Genomic DNA, 17,930 nt, shown 5'->3' on the forward strand with positions numbered 1-17,930 from the left:
TGTTACTTCAGTGCTACAGCACAACTCATGGCCCAGGGTTAACAGTGAGTGAGCAAGACCCTGAGGCGCCCTAAGCGCACACTGTGTTCCTGCCAGCCTGGCCCGTTGAACAGAACAGCGCACAGAAGCAGGTGCCAGGCTCCCTGGAGGTGCTTATTTGACCACAGACCTCATCGTAGTCTCTGTCATCAGATCAGTGCACCTTATCCCCCAAGAGACTTCTACAGCCCTCTTCTCAATCCCATGCACAGGAAACCATCAATGTCATACTCAGACGCTCGAGCCTACATATAGTTGATGAAATTTCAGGAACTAGTATCTAAGTCTTTTTTTTTTTAAACAGGTCCTGTGGGCTTCCTCTCTTCCCCGCACTGCGCTTTTGTGATGCTTCTGAGCCAGAAAGGCAACAGGCTCTTGGTACCACAGTCCTTCTGGAATATGATTTGGTGCAAGAGAGATGTTTGCAGCTCCAACCTCTGCAGACTGGACTGTGTACACAGGGTCTGCCCTACTGTCACCATCAAGTGAGGAGCTCCTGATGGTAACTGCACAGGAAAAGTGGTCGTTGCCAAGAAAGAACTGGTGTAAAGTGATCCTACAGCGTGTCCTAAAGGTGGACAGCTGCAGCTGTCTGAGTGGTATTCTGCATATAAAAGAAAAACAGAATTAATTCCCAACCTTGTAAGGTTACAGGCAGGGAGAGTTGGCTCCGCTCTGCCTAGTTTAACATCAGGTCCCTCTATGCTGAGTGCCTGGCAGTGCAGGGAGATCCTACAGATTCTGCTCTGAATCATTTCCGTTTCAGACGGATTGCTTTGCTATCTACAATCTGTTATCTACCCACCATAGGACTGACACACAACGTGCACCATGGGGTATGATTTCCAGAGCACTCGATCACACCAGGATGGCAAATTGTACTTCATCTGCAAACCAAAGGAGAAGTGATGTCAAGAAGAAGGGAAAAGACCAGTTCACAAAAGAACAGGAAATTCACTTGCCCAAACACCATATATTTGTGTCCAATCTTTTTGTTTGTATTGACTCATTTCAAAACACTACAGGGGCAGAAAATGCACAGACTTGTTTAGGTCACTTTCTTCTGCAGGATTCACTTTTCCTGCTCTGCCATGCACTTCTGAAGGGAAATCAGTTTCCACATACCCCTGTAGCTTTTTGCTTGGTGTAAGCATACTTCTCCCGGGTACCTCTTTCAAAACGGTATGTCGGAGCAAAAGTAATCTCTTCTTCCTCTAAAACAGAGAGATAGCTCTGTTACTGCCTGGCCTCTTGAGAACCCTCCCCTGGGCAAGACAGCCACTGCTCTGTACACCCTGCCCCCCAGCAAGTCTCGCAGGGAAAGTTGCTGGAAATGGGAGAGGAACCTGCCAATAAATTCAGAATCTTACCGAACTGCAGAAACACCTTTTGGTCCTTTCTCTCTATGAGAAGCTGGTCGAAAGCCAGAAGCTCCGGATACTGCTGCTGCCTGATCTTCTGGATAATATTCTCTGCTTCCTGCCAACAGGGAAACAGCAGAGCTGCAGATGATGCAAAACCTTCTTCTAAATACTCCCTTCGCTGGTGAGCTAGCAAGTGCTTCTCAACTGTTTCACAGCGCCATACCCCCTGCCATTTCCCCATCTTTCCCTTCGCTGAAAGGCAGGCCCCAGTCTTTGCTGCGTGGCTGAGCATTTGTCTATCAAAACAGGCATCAAAATGCCCACACATCCCCTACACACACACATATATACGCACACACACAACCAGATGCACATCAACACCAGGCTTGCTGTTGCCTACCGCCTACTGAAACCTATCCAGTATTTATTATGGCTTGCCTGTTTCTGAAGGCCTGTTCCGAGCCATTAAAAGCTAACTGAACAGAGCAGAAAGGCAATCTCTGGATCAAGCTGTTCGGGGACAGATGCTCGCTCACAGTGGGAACCAGAGCTGGGAGGTTTGGAGAAGCGATGCTGCCTGCAGCAGCAAAGTGTGCCAGACGGCTTCCTGGGTCCATTAATCCTGGGAGAGGGCAAAGGGGAGTTCCTCACTCTCCCCCAACTGGTGTCACACTTGTGCCCTGGGGATCCCTTCTGCCTCCCCCCTTTCTGCCAGCCCTTCTGCCACGTTGCCCTAGACTAGCAAAAGATAGCGCTTCTACAGCAACACAGTATTTTGCCTCTCCAGGGATTCACGCAGGGTCCCTAACCGTCGGGGGCTGTTCCACACGGTAGTTCAAGTCTCCCAGCCAGAAAAGATGGGTAAAGCGATGAGTGATGTTAAACGGACTCAGTTTCTTATCTCCCAGCGTCAGGAAGCGCAGGATGTTCGTGTAGTTCTGGTTGCGTCTGTCAAGACAAGAAACATCTGCCTGACATACTAAATCGCCATGCCATTTCTGAACGCCTGGGTCGTCAGGGACTGCCACTTTACTAGGCAGGAACCGATTTGGCTCCACATCTAGAGGAGAGCAGATCAGAAGCCAAGAACTTGCCACCCCTGCCTGGCAACTGCCCCTCAGCAGACAGGCCCAGGTAATGTGCTCGCTGTCTCCTGGGGAGCCAACCTACTTCATGCAACTAGTAATGCAGCGCAGCTCTTGTGCTGCGGCTTGCGGCGTGCGTGGGCTGGGGGGCAGGAGAGCAGCCTGCTGTGTGAGGAGGGCATTTACAGCAGCTCCTGGCTGCTCTACGTTGGCTGTCAGACTGTTTCCACCTGAATTGAAAGGCTGGAAAGCTGTCCTAAAGCCACTTTTGTTGACTCCTGGGTCTGTGCTTTTCTGAGCTGCATGTCCTAGAAACCCAGCATTAGACTGTTGCCTTCAGATTTCAGCAGCAAACACATAACTAGATTCTGGCAGCTATTCCAGGCCCTGGGGAACTCTTCCATAGAAGTTAACTCCATCAGTGGCAAGGACCCTGTGCAGAAATCCCACACCATCTGCTTTCTGGGTCTTGGACTGGGAAAGATGGCAAAGCCAACCTCTCCATTTCAAGTCGTCTGTGCTTTCAAAACCACTCCTTCCAACTGCTCCAGCTCCTCCCGGCGTGGGCACAGATCTCCCACCAATGTCGGGATCTTTGCCTTCCAGTCCTGTGGTGCACAGAACCTGCCAAGACCATGGAAACTCATTTCACAGCTGGGTGTAGAGAATTAGCCACCGTGGAGAAACTTTTGTGCTACATCCCTCCCTCCTGCTATCCCTGACAGCATGCTCTGCCTGGCAGGATCTTTCCCAGCTGTGCCCCAGGGCACACCGCAGCTCCCATGTCCCAGCACTGTGATGCTGAGGAGGCAGATAGTTCCCTTCAGCACGTTATTCTGGGATGGGAAACACCTTCCCACACCTCTCCAAAACCCTGTCGATCAGGGAGCTGTTTTCCTCATGTACTGGGCTTGCACGACAGGTCACACAAGTGTTGAGCTCAACACTTACACTTGGCTCGGAAATAATTTTGCTGCACCCATGTGGTATGGCCATATAGCAGAAGTCCCTCATGTAAAGTACCACAGTAAGCAGCATCTTTAGCACAGATTTCCCTCCCAGGAGACATTGAACAATTTTTTTATGGTCAGGAAAACATGCGTGTAACTATTTAGTGGGCCTTCCTTCCAGACAGGGCCCAGAGAATTTCACCCTGGGTCAACAACCATTTTTGAGAGGGCAAGATGTATCTTACCTGTGTTTCTTTTCACTTCCTGAAGTCAAATGGCTGTTAACAAACCCAAAGGAGGTTCCATTAAACATGAATGACACCCCCACAGCTCCTTTATTACCTGGAAAAGGATAAGCCAAAAATGTCAAAAAAATCCATCCACCTCCAGGCTGAGTCTAGCAAAGATAAGAAAGCACCTAGCACATCTTCAGTGAAGGGGAGGATGGAGAAGAGAAATAAGGTGACTTAATCAGCACAGAAAGAATTAGTACATACAGCACAGATTGTGGAAAAAAATTTTCTAAGAATGCTAAAAAAAAGTAGTTGAAGGGAAAGAAGTTCAATTCCCTTGTGAAACCCAAGAAAGAGCAATCCAACAGCCAAACCAAAGAAACAAAGGCGTTTCCTGGGAATATAAATAAATATACATATATTATATACACACATGTGTATGCTAAGTATAGACACAAGTAGATTCCCTCTCTTACAGGCAGAGTAAGAGATAATGAGTGCTAGTGGGATATAACTTTAGTACCACTAGTGTCACATAAAGGTAGCCAAAGGAGTCCTGTTGAGAAAAAGCTGTTCCGTTTCAGGGACAGTGCTGGCACAGACTGAACAGGTCTCAGTCCTCTGGGCAAGATGGGGTCTGTTCCTCACCCAGCGTGTTTGCGATGCCTGTCTTCACGTTGTCTGTGCAGATGTGGCTGATGCGGTTCTCATGTTCTGGCTTGGCCAGTACAACAATCCTGATGTTCCAGAGAGTATGGATTGCTATCTGCAGGGATGGAAAGGTTAGAGGTTGTATTTCTGCACATACCTGTGGAGCTGCGCTGCAGCTGCAGCCTTCCTGACTCCTCCTGTAGTATTTCTACACAAATTTTTTTCTTGTGCTCAGGATATGCTTTCAGTCATTTTAATCAAAGGTGGGAGGAAGGACCTACCTATTTTCCAGTGCCATTTTCTAGTTAATCATTGGATTGCCTTGCTTGAACAAAATACAGTTTCCCAATCACCATGAGAATTGTAAGTCCTGCTGTCCTGCGGCCTTCCAGATATGCTTACATTTCTTTCTTGACATCAAGACAAGATGCCTGTGGGGCACAGCAGCCCCTGGCAGCGCTACAGGCTGGGGCAGGGGGCTGGGAAGGGCCCGGCAGGACAGGGCCTGGGGGGGCTGGCTGGGCTGGCTGGGCGGGAGCCCCCCGTGTGCCCAGGTGGCCAAGGCGGCCAGCAGCGGCCTGGCTCGTGTCCCAGGCAGTGTGGCCAGCAGGGCCGGGGCAGTGCCCGTCCCCCTGCGCTCGGCACCGCTGCGGCCGCCCCTCGACTCCTGGGCTCAGGGTTGGGCCCCTCACGGCCAGAGGGACATGGAGGGGCTGGAGCGTGTCCGGAGACGGGAACGGGGCTGGGGAAGGGTCCAGAGCACAAGTGCTGTGAGGGGCGGCTGAGGGAGCTGGGGGAGTTCGGCCTGGGGAGGGGGAGGCTCAGGGGGGCCCGTATGGCTCCCTACGGCTGCCTGACAGGGGCTGCAGCCGGGGGGGGGGGGGGGGGGGGGGGGGTGTCGGGCTCTGCTCCCAGGGAACAAGTGGACAAGAGGAAACGGTCTTAAGCTGTGCCAGGAGAGGTTTAGATTGGGGATGAGGAAAAACTTCGCCACTGAAAGGGTTGTCAAGCTCTGGAACAGGCTGCTCAGGGAGGTGGTGGAGTGACAATCCCTGAAGTGTGCAGAAAACCGCATAGATGCAGTGCTTAGGGACATGGTTTAGTGGTGGGCTTGGCAATGCTGGGTTGACTGTTGGACCTGATGATCTTAAAGGTCTTTTCCAACCTAAATGATTCTATGATTCTATCACTGAAACTCAGCAATGTCCAAACCCAGTCTTAATAAAGTTCAGTCTTCTATGACTGTGCCTGCATGCTGTTACATCCCGTTTTGAAAGTGCAATAGCCTATGGTGAGATCTAGGCTACAGCTGGCTCAAAGTTTTATAATCTCCTCCTCTATGAAGGTCAAACTATCACCATCACTTGACTCAAGTGCTCAGCATCTTCCCCTTGCTCCCAGCCTGGCAGGCAGGGGAGTTTCATGGCAGGGTTCCTGCTTTGGCAGTGCTGGGAGTCACTGTCCATAGCAATATGCCGATCTAGCCAGCGCCAGGGGAAGATCAAGAAGTTGTCCATGGGCCAGCAGTGTGCCCTTGGAGCCAAGGTGGTCAGTGGGATCCTGGGACATGTTAGTAGAGTGGCCAGCAGGCGGAGGGAGGTGATCCTGCCCTCTGCTCTGCCCTGGTGAGGCCACATCTGCAGTGCTGGGTCCAGTTCTGGGCTCCCCCGTTCAAGAGAGACGGAGAACTGCTGGAGAGAGTCCAGGGGAGGGCTACAAAGATGATGGGGGGCTGGAGCATCTCCCTGATAAGGAAAGGCTGAGAGAGCTGGGGCTGTTTAGCCTGGAGAAGAGAACACCGAGAGGGGATCTTATCAATGACTACAAATATTCTTAAGGGCAAGTGTCACGAGGACAGGGCCAGGTTCTTTTCAGTGGTGCCCAGAGACAGGACAAGGGGCAACAGGCACAAAGTGAAACACAAGAATTTCCCTCTGAATATGGGGAAGATCTTCTTTACCTTGAGGGTGACAGAGCACTGGCACAGGCTGCCCAGAGAGGCTGCGGAGTCTCCTTCTCTGGAGACATTCAAACCCACCTGGATGCGACCCTGTGCAACCTGCTCTAGGAGACCCTGCTTTAGCAGGGGGCTGGACTAGGTGATCTCCAGAGGGCCCTTCCAGCCCTGACCAGTCTGGGATTCTGTGATCTCACAGAGTCCACAGACAGATTCAGTTCACTCTCCCTCAACCAAATGCAATGATAATAAAGGGAGGGAAGGGGAGGAGGTGTAGGCAAAATGCCACTTATTTCTCTGTTTCTTTCTCTGAGTTATGTGCAATAGCTGGAATAACCCCTCACCACTTTGAAGCTGATACTGGTGATTTCCTGCAGGGATTGCCTCAGGGTCTCCAGCCATTCTTTCTCCCCTTGGGGATCCTCCTGGGTGCCAATCACATAGATGTCATGAGGAATGTAGTCAGCAGTGTCATCACGGGTCTTCCCCTGCCCCTTGGAGAGAAACCAGGAGGTGATCTTCTTTGGCGGAGGTGCAGCACCTTTTGTTAACAAATCAAACACCAAACTAAGTCAGAGTGTGTTCTGTCAAACCCAGGATATAGACAACTCACGGGGACAGAAATAACAGGCTTCACGTTCACTCCGTCCCCTACCAGTTTCACACCAGCCAGGGCTCACTGCTCGAAGATGATGAAGACGTTAACGCCACCTGACACACTGATGAAGGAGTGACTCTGCTCTGGCCACCTTCCCCGGTTTCAGTAGCGTGCTGAGGGTAGCCATGTGTAAAGGACCTGTACTGCTGGCCTGCCACTGCCTTTATCTTACCCCTTAAGTATGACTGAGCACAGACAGCTCAGCTTACAGCAGTTTGAACCAGGCTTTTCTCCCAAAATGGGAAAAATAACTCAAACTCCACTGTCCTCAGCTACACCCTGTCCCCTTCTCTAAATATTGCAGATGCTCAGCTCTCTTCCCAGGCTGGACACACAGTCCCTAGTCATTCAGAGGCAGCTGATGTGCAGCTACTGGAATTGCTCCCGCCCTTTCTGCCAGGTGGAGGATAGCTCACACTGCTGCACCTGCTTCATGCCAGCCACAATTCCCTGTCTTTGGAGGAATCCTTCAGCACCCATCAGGGCCAACTTTACAGCCCTTTGACTGGAACTATAAGAAGTGTCAAACTGCATGCAAGAATAAGCCTAGAGATCAGCTCTTTCCCTGTCCCAGTGGAAAACAACCCTGGCGTACAGATCTGCTACAGAACAAACATGGTGTCTGGAGCTCATCATGGCAGGTGAGCACACAATTTGGCAAGTGTCTGAAGGAACACCCATGTCAGAAGGGAGCCCATACCCATATTCCAGGTCCCAATGAAGATGGTGATCATATCAGGCTCTGGTTGCTCTGAGTGTTTATTCTTCATCTGCTGCAGAAGTTGGCAGAACCCTTCTCTCTTCTAGACAGGGAGGAGCAGAGACAATTAACAAGATGCTTAACTCCTCCAACACGACCTCTTGAGAGGTCCTAGCTGAGGACCTAGCTGAGCCAGGAAATTCCCAGCACACTTGAAGGGCTGATTAGCTCTCCACTATCCTGAAACCTTTGAAGATGCTGTCTTTCCTGTAGTACTTTATTAGGTACTTAGCTTGTGCATTACTCTAACGATTGCCGAGCTGGTCAGAAGACAGCCTGGACTTCCCTCTGGTTTGCCTGTATGAACGTTTTTCCAGCCACCCTCACATGACTCCTTGCCTCTTCTCACTGCTTGCTAATATTCTGTTCTCCTGCCTCTGTGACAGCACCTAAGCATGGCTGCCCTCTCCAGTATCTCCCTTCACATGGAATACTTGTTAATTTTCTGGATGCTTCCAGAACAAAGGAGAAATTTCATTTTCGCAAAGCCAACCACCATCCTTCAACAGTTCATCTGTCTCCCAAGGAACGCCCCTTGTACCCTTGTACCCCTCACACCCAGGTACCTGCTCCAGGCTGGCAGGAGGGAAAGGTTGTGTATGTACCTTGGAATCAGAAAAAACATATTCCTTCCGCTGCGTTTTTTCTTTTTCTGTTTCCAGCACAATCACCAGTTTGTTAGGGACCTTCTGGGACTTGATAAGCTGCAAGACTAAATGGGGACTGGGTGTCAGGAGCTGCAGTCACTGAAACTAGAATCCCACCAGAACTAACAGGATGCTGCTTGCAGGCTCAGGACGTATGTGGTCTTTTAAGCCTGAGGCTCACTTTGCCCCACATCACTACATTTTAATGTTGCTTAATTCTGTTCCCTGTAGGAATAGATTTGGACTCTGAAGTGAAGAGGAGCTGCAAAACTCATTCTGCCTGGAGCTCCCGTCCATACCAAGCCCTGCAGTGCGAAGTGGCTTCCTGCAGGCAATATCTCTGTATCCTCAACCAGCCTACACGTATTCCTTCCCCATCTGTGAAAAAGGAGGTAAGACCTCATTTGGTGGTAAAGGTGGTTCCTCCCTATCTAAACCAGCAGCTAAGTAATTATGAACACCAGGTGGAGAAAGCCATAAGTGAAAGCTAATCTTTTCAATCACTGCCAGCAACAGGTTGATTTTCCAGTAGGAGAGAGCCCAAGGGCACCGTTTACTCTGATAAATCCTAGCCTGTTTGGCTCACTCTCAGTGAGCTGCCTGTCCAGAAAAACAAGAGGAAAAGAGGGAAGTTGTTTGAATTGGGCCTTCACAGACCAAACTGGCACAGCTCATCAGTAGAGATATTGATTCACGTAACAAAAAAAAAAAAATTCAAGGGGAAATTAACTGAAAAATGTTACTGAAACAGAGTATCTGGCTTTTTACCATCAAAAAGCATCACAGAAGTCAGTATGTTCCTGCAGAATGTTTTGGGGTTTTTTTTTAGTGACTTGCTTTTCAGCAGAAAATGGGTCTATCACAAACAGCTCCATGTGGAACCTTCTATCAAAACCTGCTCCCTTGCTACCTGCTACCACTGGCTTCACTGGGAGCAGGAGGCCAGGTCTAAAAGAGATCTGTGAAAGTTAATTACCCCAGTATTGATTCCCTGCTCTCTGCAGGTCACTTTGGAGATAGGCAGGCTAGACTGACTGGAGCCTTGCACAACGTCCAGGACCTAGCAGAAATATTTGTACTCTGGGCCAAACCTTGCCCTCAGTGGGGCCAAAGGGAATCCCTCCCCATCATCTAATGGAGCGAGACTCTAGTCCAGCGTTTGCGAACTTAAGCATCTTACTTTTCTTGTGGGTGTAAAACTTGTCTTCTGGACCATCCTTAGCTCTCTTGATAATCAGTTTTCCCATTTCCACATCAACCTTGAGATGTATTTTGGAGAAAATTCCTAGGGAGTCAGCTTTCACCTATTGGAAACCAGAGATTTTTCATAAGCTATCTTCGACACTTCAGTCACTTATTACAAATGCAACAGTTGCCTGAATTCATGGACACATGTCGTCATTACGCCAATCTCACTAGACATCTCTTAAGCATTTACATGGTGCTAAACAGCATCCAGGAATAGCTGTTATCTCTGTGGCAGCACAGCAAAGTTCCCAGGAACTGAGATACCGACAAATGTGCATTACTGTCCTTCCACACCGTGATCAGCATTGTTAAAGAAGTATGTTTACCTCAAAAGTGACAGGGGGGATAAGGGAGCGCCGGTGTGTTGAGTCAGGACCTTCAATCAACAATGTTTTCACCTGTAAAAGAATTTATCTGTACCAAATTGTGTTTGGTGATTCTGCACTACATTGAGAGTAATGAAGTCAGAGCAAAGAAATCTCATTGCAGCAGAGGACTGAACTGATGATGAACAAGAAGCATAACTAGAGGCAAAAGATGACAAGAAAATAATATAAAATAGCTTTAAAACTCTACCTTTTCTTCAATGGAAGACAGCAAAGCAATCAGCTGATTGAGTTTCAATACAATATTGACTGGACTAGCTTCACCGAGCATCTGATAATCACAACATAGGGAGGGAGGGGAAGGGGGAAAAAAAAGAAAAAGAAAAAAAAAAAGAGAGATGCATAATTACCAAACCCACAAGAGCATGGCCTGGAAGCGCAGCAGCCTCGTCCCAGGAGCACCTTGCACACAGAGTAAGGAGTAGCACTTGTGCCTCTGCCCTCTGATCCGTAATGGGCAGAGCTCAGAGTTTGGCTGAACATGCAGAAGTATGGGAAGGTGGAAGGACAAATCTGCAAACTTTGTCCATAAGTTAGAGGCAGCTGGGCATGCAAGGCAGTCAGTTCGCTGTTGGGGGACAGGTTTCCATGACCAGGTCCAGGCCTCAACATACAGAAGTCCTGGGCTTTTGGTTTTCTGGGCTACTGGCAGGGAGGGGAAGGTCACGGGACTTAAGTGGACTTGGGGAAGGAAGGATTTGGCAGTGAAACATCCTGGAGCGAAGTTTATGGAAAGACAAATGTGCAGTCCTCTGAGGAAGCATGGGGAGATGGAAGTCCTCAGGCAGTTTGCTGCACTTTCCGCTGGGGCAGGAAGGGTGAGCAGGCAGAGGGGACTACGGGATAAGTGACACTGTGGGGATATAACTCACTGTGTGCCCTCTGCACTGCAGCCAGCCAGAGGCTAGAGAGAACAGAAGTGGTAATGGACCATGTGAATCCCACCGGTCATGGCTGTGCAGCCAGAACCCCCAGTGCCGACAGCCACCCCCACGCCTCTCTCTTCTCCTTTTCCCACCTTCCAGCCAACTTACTTGTGAGCGCTGATGGATACCAGGGTGCAGCTGCTGCTCAAACACCTTCTGGATGGATTCCAGAGATGGGAGAGTCCTAGAGGCTTCACTGGGAACAGAGACACGGCAGAGGTCTAAGGCTGTGGCCGGCTCCCTGGGTAGGTTAGCTCTTGGTCTCATTGGACAACGCCACGCAGCAGAGATGGCACACATTCATGCTAGGCCTGCTGTCACCACGTGTCATGTTCTTGTCCTCTGCTGCTTCCTACCCTCTGAACTGGTGGGATGGGTGACGAGAGCATGTCTCACCTGCCTTAGTGACGCTGCCAACCAAGGCAGTTTAGAGTTAGGCAGCTGGCTTTGCCTTGCAATGGCCGAAGCATGGGCATATTGCCTGTTCTTTGGGGTTTGCTTTGGAGGTGGTAACTTCCTACATCTCCCCAGAAAGATGTTCCAGTCTAGGCCAGACCTGAGGACACTGTAAAACCAGCATCAACCCAACTACGCCAACTCATAGATCAAAGTGCACTCAAAAAATCTCAAAGCCCAGCGAAGTTGGGTGCCTATGAATGCTGCAGCAGCAGAGGCAGCTCGGTTTTGCACAGGTCTTGTGCAGCTGCTGAGGCTAATGCAGGATGCCAGGGACACCATGCAAAGAGGAAATGAATATTTAGATTTTTTAGCTCACATGACAAAAAGGGGCTGGGCACAGCAAGGGGATGGAAAAGGCAGCCTTTAATCTCTTGAATGAGAACCATTTGCAGGTTACAATGAGATTCCTTCAGCATTTCCCAGTTAGATTCCACAGGATGCTCATTTGTCAAAGCGCTGTTGTATGAATTTGGCACAGAAGCCGCTCTCCGATAATGACAAGACTTATCACGGAAAGACTAGCCAGGGAGTGCAGGTCAAAAGGAAGGTGATGGTGGGAAGCAGCACTAGGATGCTTGCATTGTGCCTAGTCAAGAGTGGATATTAATGATTTCCCTCACTTTCCTAAGTCTGAATGGACCGGATTTTACTCCCTGTTTGTTGGGGAAAGTGCTCCAAAGCGAAAGTATGCCTGCCTGTCTGAAGATTAGATATTTGTCTAGGTGCTGAACCACGGATGATTAATTGCCTAAATCAAGCACTCACGTTTGAAATTTCCATCTGAAAGACTTGCCGTGGGGCACACAGAAGTACAAGACACTTGTAGGAATCTGGATCTGCTAAATTTAGTCCTCCAACACCACTTTGGTTCACCTAGGGCCAGTGTCACCGCAGATGGCTCTGGCCCCAAATCCAAGACTTCCATTGATTTCTGCAGCCATGGAGTCAGGCCCCAGGAGGCTGCAGGCAGTTGCAGGAGCATTGGGTGAAGTTCAGTTTGAAAAGAATGAAAATATATTTACTGCGACTAAGAGTGCAGGATGTGTAGGCCATCTCTCAAAAACACCGAGCAGCAGCTGCCTGAAGTTCAGAAATTAGTTCTTATGGGAAAACTGCCCTTTGTTTGCTGTATGGTACATCATGTAACATGCATGTGAGGGTGTGGGAAGAGCATCTGTAGGCGTTCAAACGCAACAAAACCACAAAGTGGTTTTAATTACACTTACAACTCCTTTTGTTTTCTTCTCTTGACAGTATAAAGGAAATACATGCAGTGATCTTCATTGAAGTGTCAGAAGCCTGTGTGTCCATACAATTGCACAAGTGCTTGAAAAGCTGCCTTAAAAGCTCTGTGTGCAAATTATCCAGTGAAGGAGAACAAATGAGTGTGCAGAGCAGTGGTCAATGACCAAATGACAGCTTCAGACAGCAGCAGGCTGAATAGGTCACTATTAGTGTTTTTCACTTAAAGCTGGTAAGAAACTGAACAAAGTCACTTGCATCAGTAGTCCCTCCTCTTTGTTGCACTGGCACCAGGCTCTCCATGAGTCAGCTTTCCAGCCCCTGGAGGATTCCTCTGACTAAGGAAACCCTGGGATGCCAGTTTATTTCAGCACTGAATACTTCACAAAAGTACCCCTCAGCCTTAAAAACCTCTAATTTGTTTCATTTTTAGTACATGGCCTGTCAGAGTGAACAGCCTCTCCCAAGAGTGGTTGCCCTGTTGTCTGTCCCCTGGGCTCTGATAAGATGTGCCATGGCTGCCCCAGGGCCACAGCCAGCCCTAGAAGGTAGTAGCAGCCTCCAACAGAGTTAAAAAGAGATTTCGATGTCTCTAATGCACATTGGGGTCTGGTTCTTGCTGAATTAATCAGGGATCGGTGGTGAGGAGGGTGAGGGGAAGAGATCACAAACTCTGCATTCCCAGTCTGCTGTGGCCCAGCTGTGCTCGAGCTTCTTGCTCATAAACGGGTCCTGCACCTGTCCATGGATAATACATGAACTGCAAAAGGCACAGACTGTTCACAAACAGCTGGCCCAGCTCCTCTCCCAACCCCATGGTGCACTACAAGCTCTTCTCCTAAGCACTGAGCAGCTCCAGTATGTGTCCCCGTACCTTGCTAACACTGGCAGGCAGTGTTTGCCCACAGCCAGGTATCAAAACACAGGAGTCAGCCAGAGGGCATCGGAATGCTCATTTTTCACAGTGTGTCTGAGAGTCACTCTGAAAGGTGGCACAGCTGGGAGGTTGGAAGAAGCCAGAATACAGCATCACAAAACCCTCAGAGTCACCGATCTGCGTGGCTCACGCCCAGCCAGGGCCAGCTGAGCCACAGAAAGCACCTGCCTGCGCACTCCAGCCCTCAGCACTGCCAGGGAATTCAAAGGAGCTTCAACTCCAGTGAAAGAGCTCAAGCTGTGCCAGTTAACATTTCTTCTTGTTGGTTTTTTTAACCTGTTCTCAAATATTGTGAAAATAATGAAATTGAACATTAGTAACAAAAAGAAGATGCGACCACCAAGAAGCAGCCTAGGAATTATCTGTACATTCAGCTGGAATCCCTGCACAGCTGAAGAAAGCTGAGGCAAATAAATACTAAATATAGGTAGTGCCACTGATTAAATTTGAATTCAGAATTCTGATAAGGGAAGCAAGTTAAAACCTGAGACAAACCTTGGAGATTAAGACTGCAGAAATCTGTAAGATACCCAAGTATCTGCCCATTAGCCAGCTGAAGCTAAGCAAATAATTTGGTGGGATGGTAGAGATTCATGGGACAACCCAAACAGAGGGGAGAGGTTCCTCAAAGAGTTCTGACCAGCGTTGAATGCAGCCTGCAGTTCTGGATCTTCATGAGAAACTGAGGAGGCAACTCCATCTAACGGAAATAACGCCCGTATGGGGAGAAAATGCTGGGGACCCAGGGGAAGAACTGCACGAAGACATACACCTCCGTAACTACATGCAGCCACCAGAAGAACGGGAGGCAAGCAGCTTGCCCTTTGCTGCGCTGGGGGTGTGCAGTGCCCCTGGGCTCAGCAGGCACCAGCAGAAGAACCCACCCAGCTCTGTTCTAGGGTGATGCTTTGCAAAGTCCAGTCACCAAAATACCTACAGAAAATCTGGAAATGTCAAAGGTGTCCTGGCACTTGAAAGGATTGTGGACCCCTTGTATCTCCTTTCTTGCCGTCACATGTACATTTATGAGGAGTAGGGTCGTGAAACCCAGATAAGGTGAAGTAGAACAAGAAGTTGGAAATGGAAAAAGCCAGCCATCATCAGAACAGCATCACTGGCGGTATTTTAGTAACACAAAACTCTCACTTGTGATTTCATTAGGTTTTAGTTTCCTTTGTTCAGGTTTATTCTTAGTTAGCCACCTGGGTCTCCCCCTCTGTGGGCGTAGAGAAGCAAAACCCTCGAGCAGGGCACAGAAGAGGAAGGGCAGCTCTCTGCAGAACCTGTCCTCAGCCCTGCCAGGGACTGGTCAGTGGGCGGCTGGCTTCTGCCAGAAGGAGCAGGGCTGCATATTCCTTCCACTTTGCCTGGTAAAACGTGCACAGTGCCCACCACTTCAGAGGAATAACCATGGTCCCAAGCAGCCGAGCACCTCACTCACTCCCTGCCTTCCTTCCATGGGTTAAAGCCAAGCAAATCAACAGTATCTATCCTGCAATTTAGCCCTTTCTTCAGCCTTGGTGAGCTCTAGAACAGGAACAGGCCAGTAGCCCTACCAGCCTGGCTTCTAAATGCACTGGAGAGAAGAATATTGCAAGCTGCAGATACAAGTGTGGAAACATGTGCCCTCTGCCATAGAGTGCCCCAAGATCTCTGCAGAAGTGTGGACTAATCTCCTCATCTGCTTACAAGCAGCAAGGGGGAAAATCACATCTCTCCACCAGAAAAAGAAGGAGTTCGGCAAGGTTTTAGTTCCCTGTCAGATTTTCCTATTCGGGACCTGGGAGGTCTATAAATATGAAAGGTAAAATTTGTAGTCTAGGCTTGTTTCTCCTTTCATATTCGAGCTGGACTTCACTGACATCAGTGGAATCACTCCAGGTTCACAGTGTATTAGTGGGAAGAAAAATCAGTGTTTAAAACATAGCTATACACCAATATGTGCTTGTTTCCATAAACGATTTGTGCTTGACAATTCTGTGGGTGTCATGTATGCGTTACCAAATTATGCAGTTAATCGGTTAGTGCAATCTTTTATTTCTTTCTAAACAGAGCATAAAAAATAATACTCCACTGACTGAAACCACCTATAGGGAAACTTCACTGTCAGAGCTCTGTCTTTTACATAGATTTCACATTTTTGGACTGGAATCACAGGTCATGAGATCTACACACAATGTTTTTGAGAGTAAGCCAGTTTCCTGTGCCAGAAATGCAGGTTCTGACTGCACACACGTGGCACCTGCATCAGACTACAGTGTTACAGCGTCATACTCTGATCTCTGAAAACGAGCCTCTAGTTACCTGAAGAGTCCTTTGCAAAGAAGCGTAAGTAGTTTCTTCAGCTGAGGAAGATTGCTTGAGCCTGTCTGCACCATCTCAAAGTCACTGATGATGTGAACTCGCAGGTAATCTTGGATGAGTTTAAGATGTTCGTCAGAAACACTGTGAAAGAAACAGACAGGTTAAAAGCCAACTCTTCTCTCTACTTCTAAATATCAGACAGTTTTGTTTTGCTGAAACTTCCACTGCCAGCACAGACAGATGGGGAGCAGCTTACCTTGGATTTCAGTGTAAATATGCAGTCCTCAGAACTGAACCATGGACCCCCCACCACACTGCTGACACCTCCTCCTCTTCCTCCTTCCCCTCCCCAAATCCTCTGCTCCGTGACTGCTGAGCTACCATGCCAGGGGAAGTCTTGTGATGCCTGGCTTTGCCAAAGCCATGGTGGCATCATTAGCACCATGGCAGGTAAAGCCAGGCTGCTGTGAGGTCACTAATAATCAGCAGGTCACAGGCTCTGGGGAGATGAAGGCTCCCTTTCACCCCACCAAGTCCTGCTTTGAAGGTTTTATTCTAAACAATCCAAAACAGGGGAGGGGGGAGCAGCTGAGACCACAGAGCTGTACAGGATGCTCCCGTCCTCCCTGTCTCTGTGGAGCTGGACTCCAACACCACAAGGAAGGATGAACCAGGCAGACTGTATGTGCTGTCTTGTGCCTTGACAAATGCAGAAAGTCCCAGCTAGCTGCTTGTGATGATGCAGGTGGAATGGTGCAGGCAGATGAACAAAATTGGGTTCTCCCAGTCAGCCAGCAGCTACTGGGCCACTGCAACAGGACCTGGGGTGCCACACACAACCACTGTTTGCTCAAGGCTTCTCACTGCCCTGGCAACAGGCATGACTTCTGATTTTATTTTTATTTTTAAACTTACACATCTGGTTATTAAATGTCATGCCGCTTCCTCTAAGGGCTTCAGTGCATGTCCAGATTTGGCACAGCTAGCACGTGGGACAATGTGAGTCAGACCTGTAGCTGGAGTAACTCAGTAAGTATCAGTACCTGGAAAACCACACACAAATTTATTCTTTTTGAGGACTGGCTTGTGCTTTCTGATACAATCAGTAGTTTAGGCACACAGCTGTTACACCAAAAATCTCAGCTGTTACCATCCTTTGTGTTAGAAAACTGTACTTCAGTGGTGAAAGTCTATTGGTGATTTTAATACTTTAGAGAAGTATTTTTTTTCTGGACGACAGCTGGACTGTAAAGAGTAGCCAACACACTGTAGATCTGACTCTGTTCTTCATTTGGCAGTAATAACTGAGGAGTGGTTTCATTGAATCAAGTAGGTCCTCAGCTGCCCCAAACAGAGGCACCCAGAAGGCGCAGAGCTGGACTGAAGGCTGATTCTGCAGCCCTGCGACTTGCCATCCTCACCTGCTTGTGTCCTGGTACTGCAGTCGCTGGAGAAGTGTCTCAGAAAGGGACAGTTTGTTAACATCTGCCACCCTGGAGTTTTCAGGGAGAGAAGATACGTCCTTTGTCTCGCTGCTCGGCAGTGCCATGAGGATGTTGCGTGGGGGCAGGATAGGAGGCGTGGGTACCAGGTCTGGCAGAGAGGAAGGGAATGTGACATAGTCATCCCAGCATGGCAATTTGACCTCCTCCCCCTCACCCACAGGCAGGGCAGAGTCTGCACCCACAGCGGCAGCCACTGCACAAACGGTCCCTTCGGAAGGGTCTCTGATTCCAGGGCTCGATACGGGCTCAGCCCTGTGCTCAGTGGTGTGAGCCCAGCGTGCCGAGCCTGGCAGGGTAACCTCACCCCAGTCAGTCTGACTGCCCCAGCTGCACATCAGCTACAAGGGTTAGTTACTTAACTAGGAATATAATGCTTGGAGAACATAGCTGTACCTCATCTGTATCGTTACCATTATCATGGAGATCTGCAACTGGGGCAGAATGAATGGAGGGGCATGATGGAAAAAGCACCAGAAACTGCTAAAGGAAAGAAGTGAACAGCTAAAGTAAGCAAACACGGATGGAGAAAATAGACCTTGTAATCCAATACAGAGGGGCTGAGTATCCTGCCTTGTCTTG

At 49.0% G+C, this 17,930-nt stretch overlaps 1 protein-coding gene across 3 annotated transcripts in view; it reads right to left on the reverse strand.

The window, feature by feature from the left end:
• Positions 1-17,930, reverse strand: part of INPP5D (inositol polyphosphate-5-phosphatase D) — a 56,774-nt gene that overhangs the window by 9,584 nt on the left and 29,260 nt on the right. For all 3 annotated transcript variants that reach the window (XM_080409724.1, XM_080409722.1, XM_080409723.1), the window contains exons 4-18: positions 17,268-17,439; positions 15,847-15,987; positions 11,013-11,100; positions 10,169-10,249; positions 9,919-9,990; positions 9,525-9,648; positions 8,303-8,409; positions 7,638-7,740; positions 6,624-6,820; positions 4,320-4,437; positions 3,684-3,780; positions 2,213-2,351; positions 1,410-1,518; positions 1,165-1,253; positions 845-926 (exon numbers count right to left, since the gene is read on the reverse strand). In XM_080409724.1, the coding sequence (XP_080265850.1) occupies positions 845-926; positions 1,165-1,253; positions 1,410-1,518; positions 2,213-2,351; positions 3,684-3,780; positions 4,320-4,437; positions 6,624-6,820; positions 7,638-7,740; positions 8,303-8,409; positions 9,525-9,648; positions 9,919-9,990; positions 10,169-10,249; positions 11,013-11,100; positions 15,847-15,987; positions 17,268-17,439 (1,719 nt within the window). The remainder of the gene's footprint in view (positions 1-844; positions 927-1,164; positions 1,254-1,409; positions 1,519-2,212; positions 2,352-3,683; positions 3,781-4,319; positions 4,438-6,623; positions 6,821-7,637; positions 7,741-8,302; positions 8,410-9,524; positions 9,649-9,918; positions 9,991-10,168; positions 10,250-11,012; positions 11,101-15,846; positions 15,988-17,267; positions 17,440-17,930) is intronic.

The sequence above is a fragment of the Falco punctatus genome (assembly GCF_963210335.1).
Source record: "Falco punctatus genome assembly, chromosome: 13".
Taxonomy (NCBI): Eukaryota; Metazoa; Chordata; class Aves; order Falconiformes; family Falconidae; genus Falco; species Falco punctatus.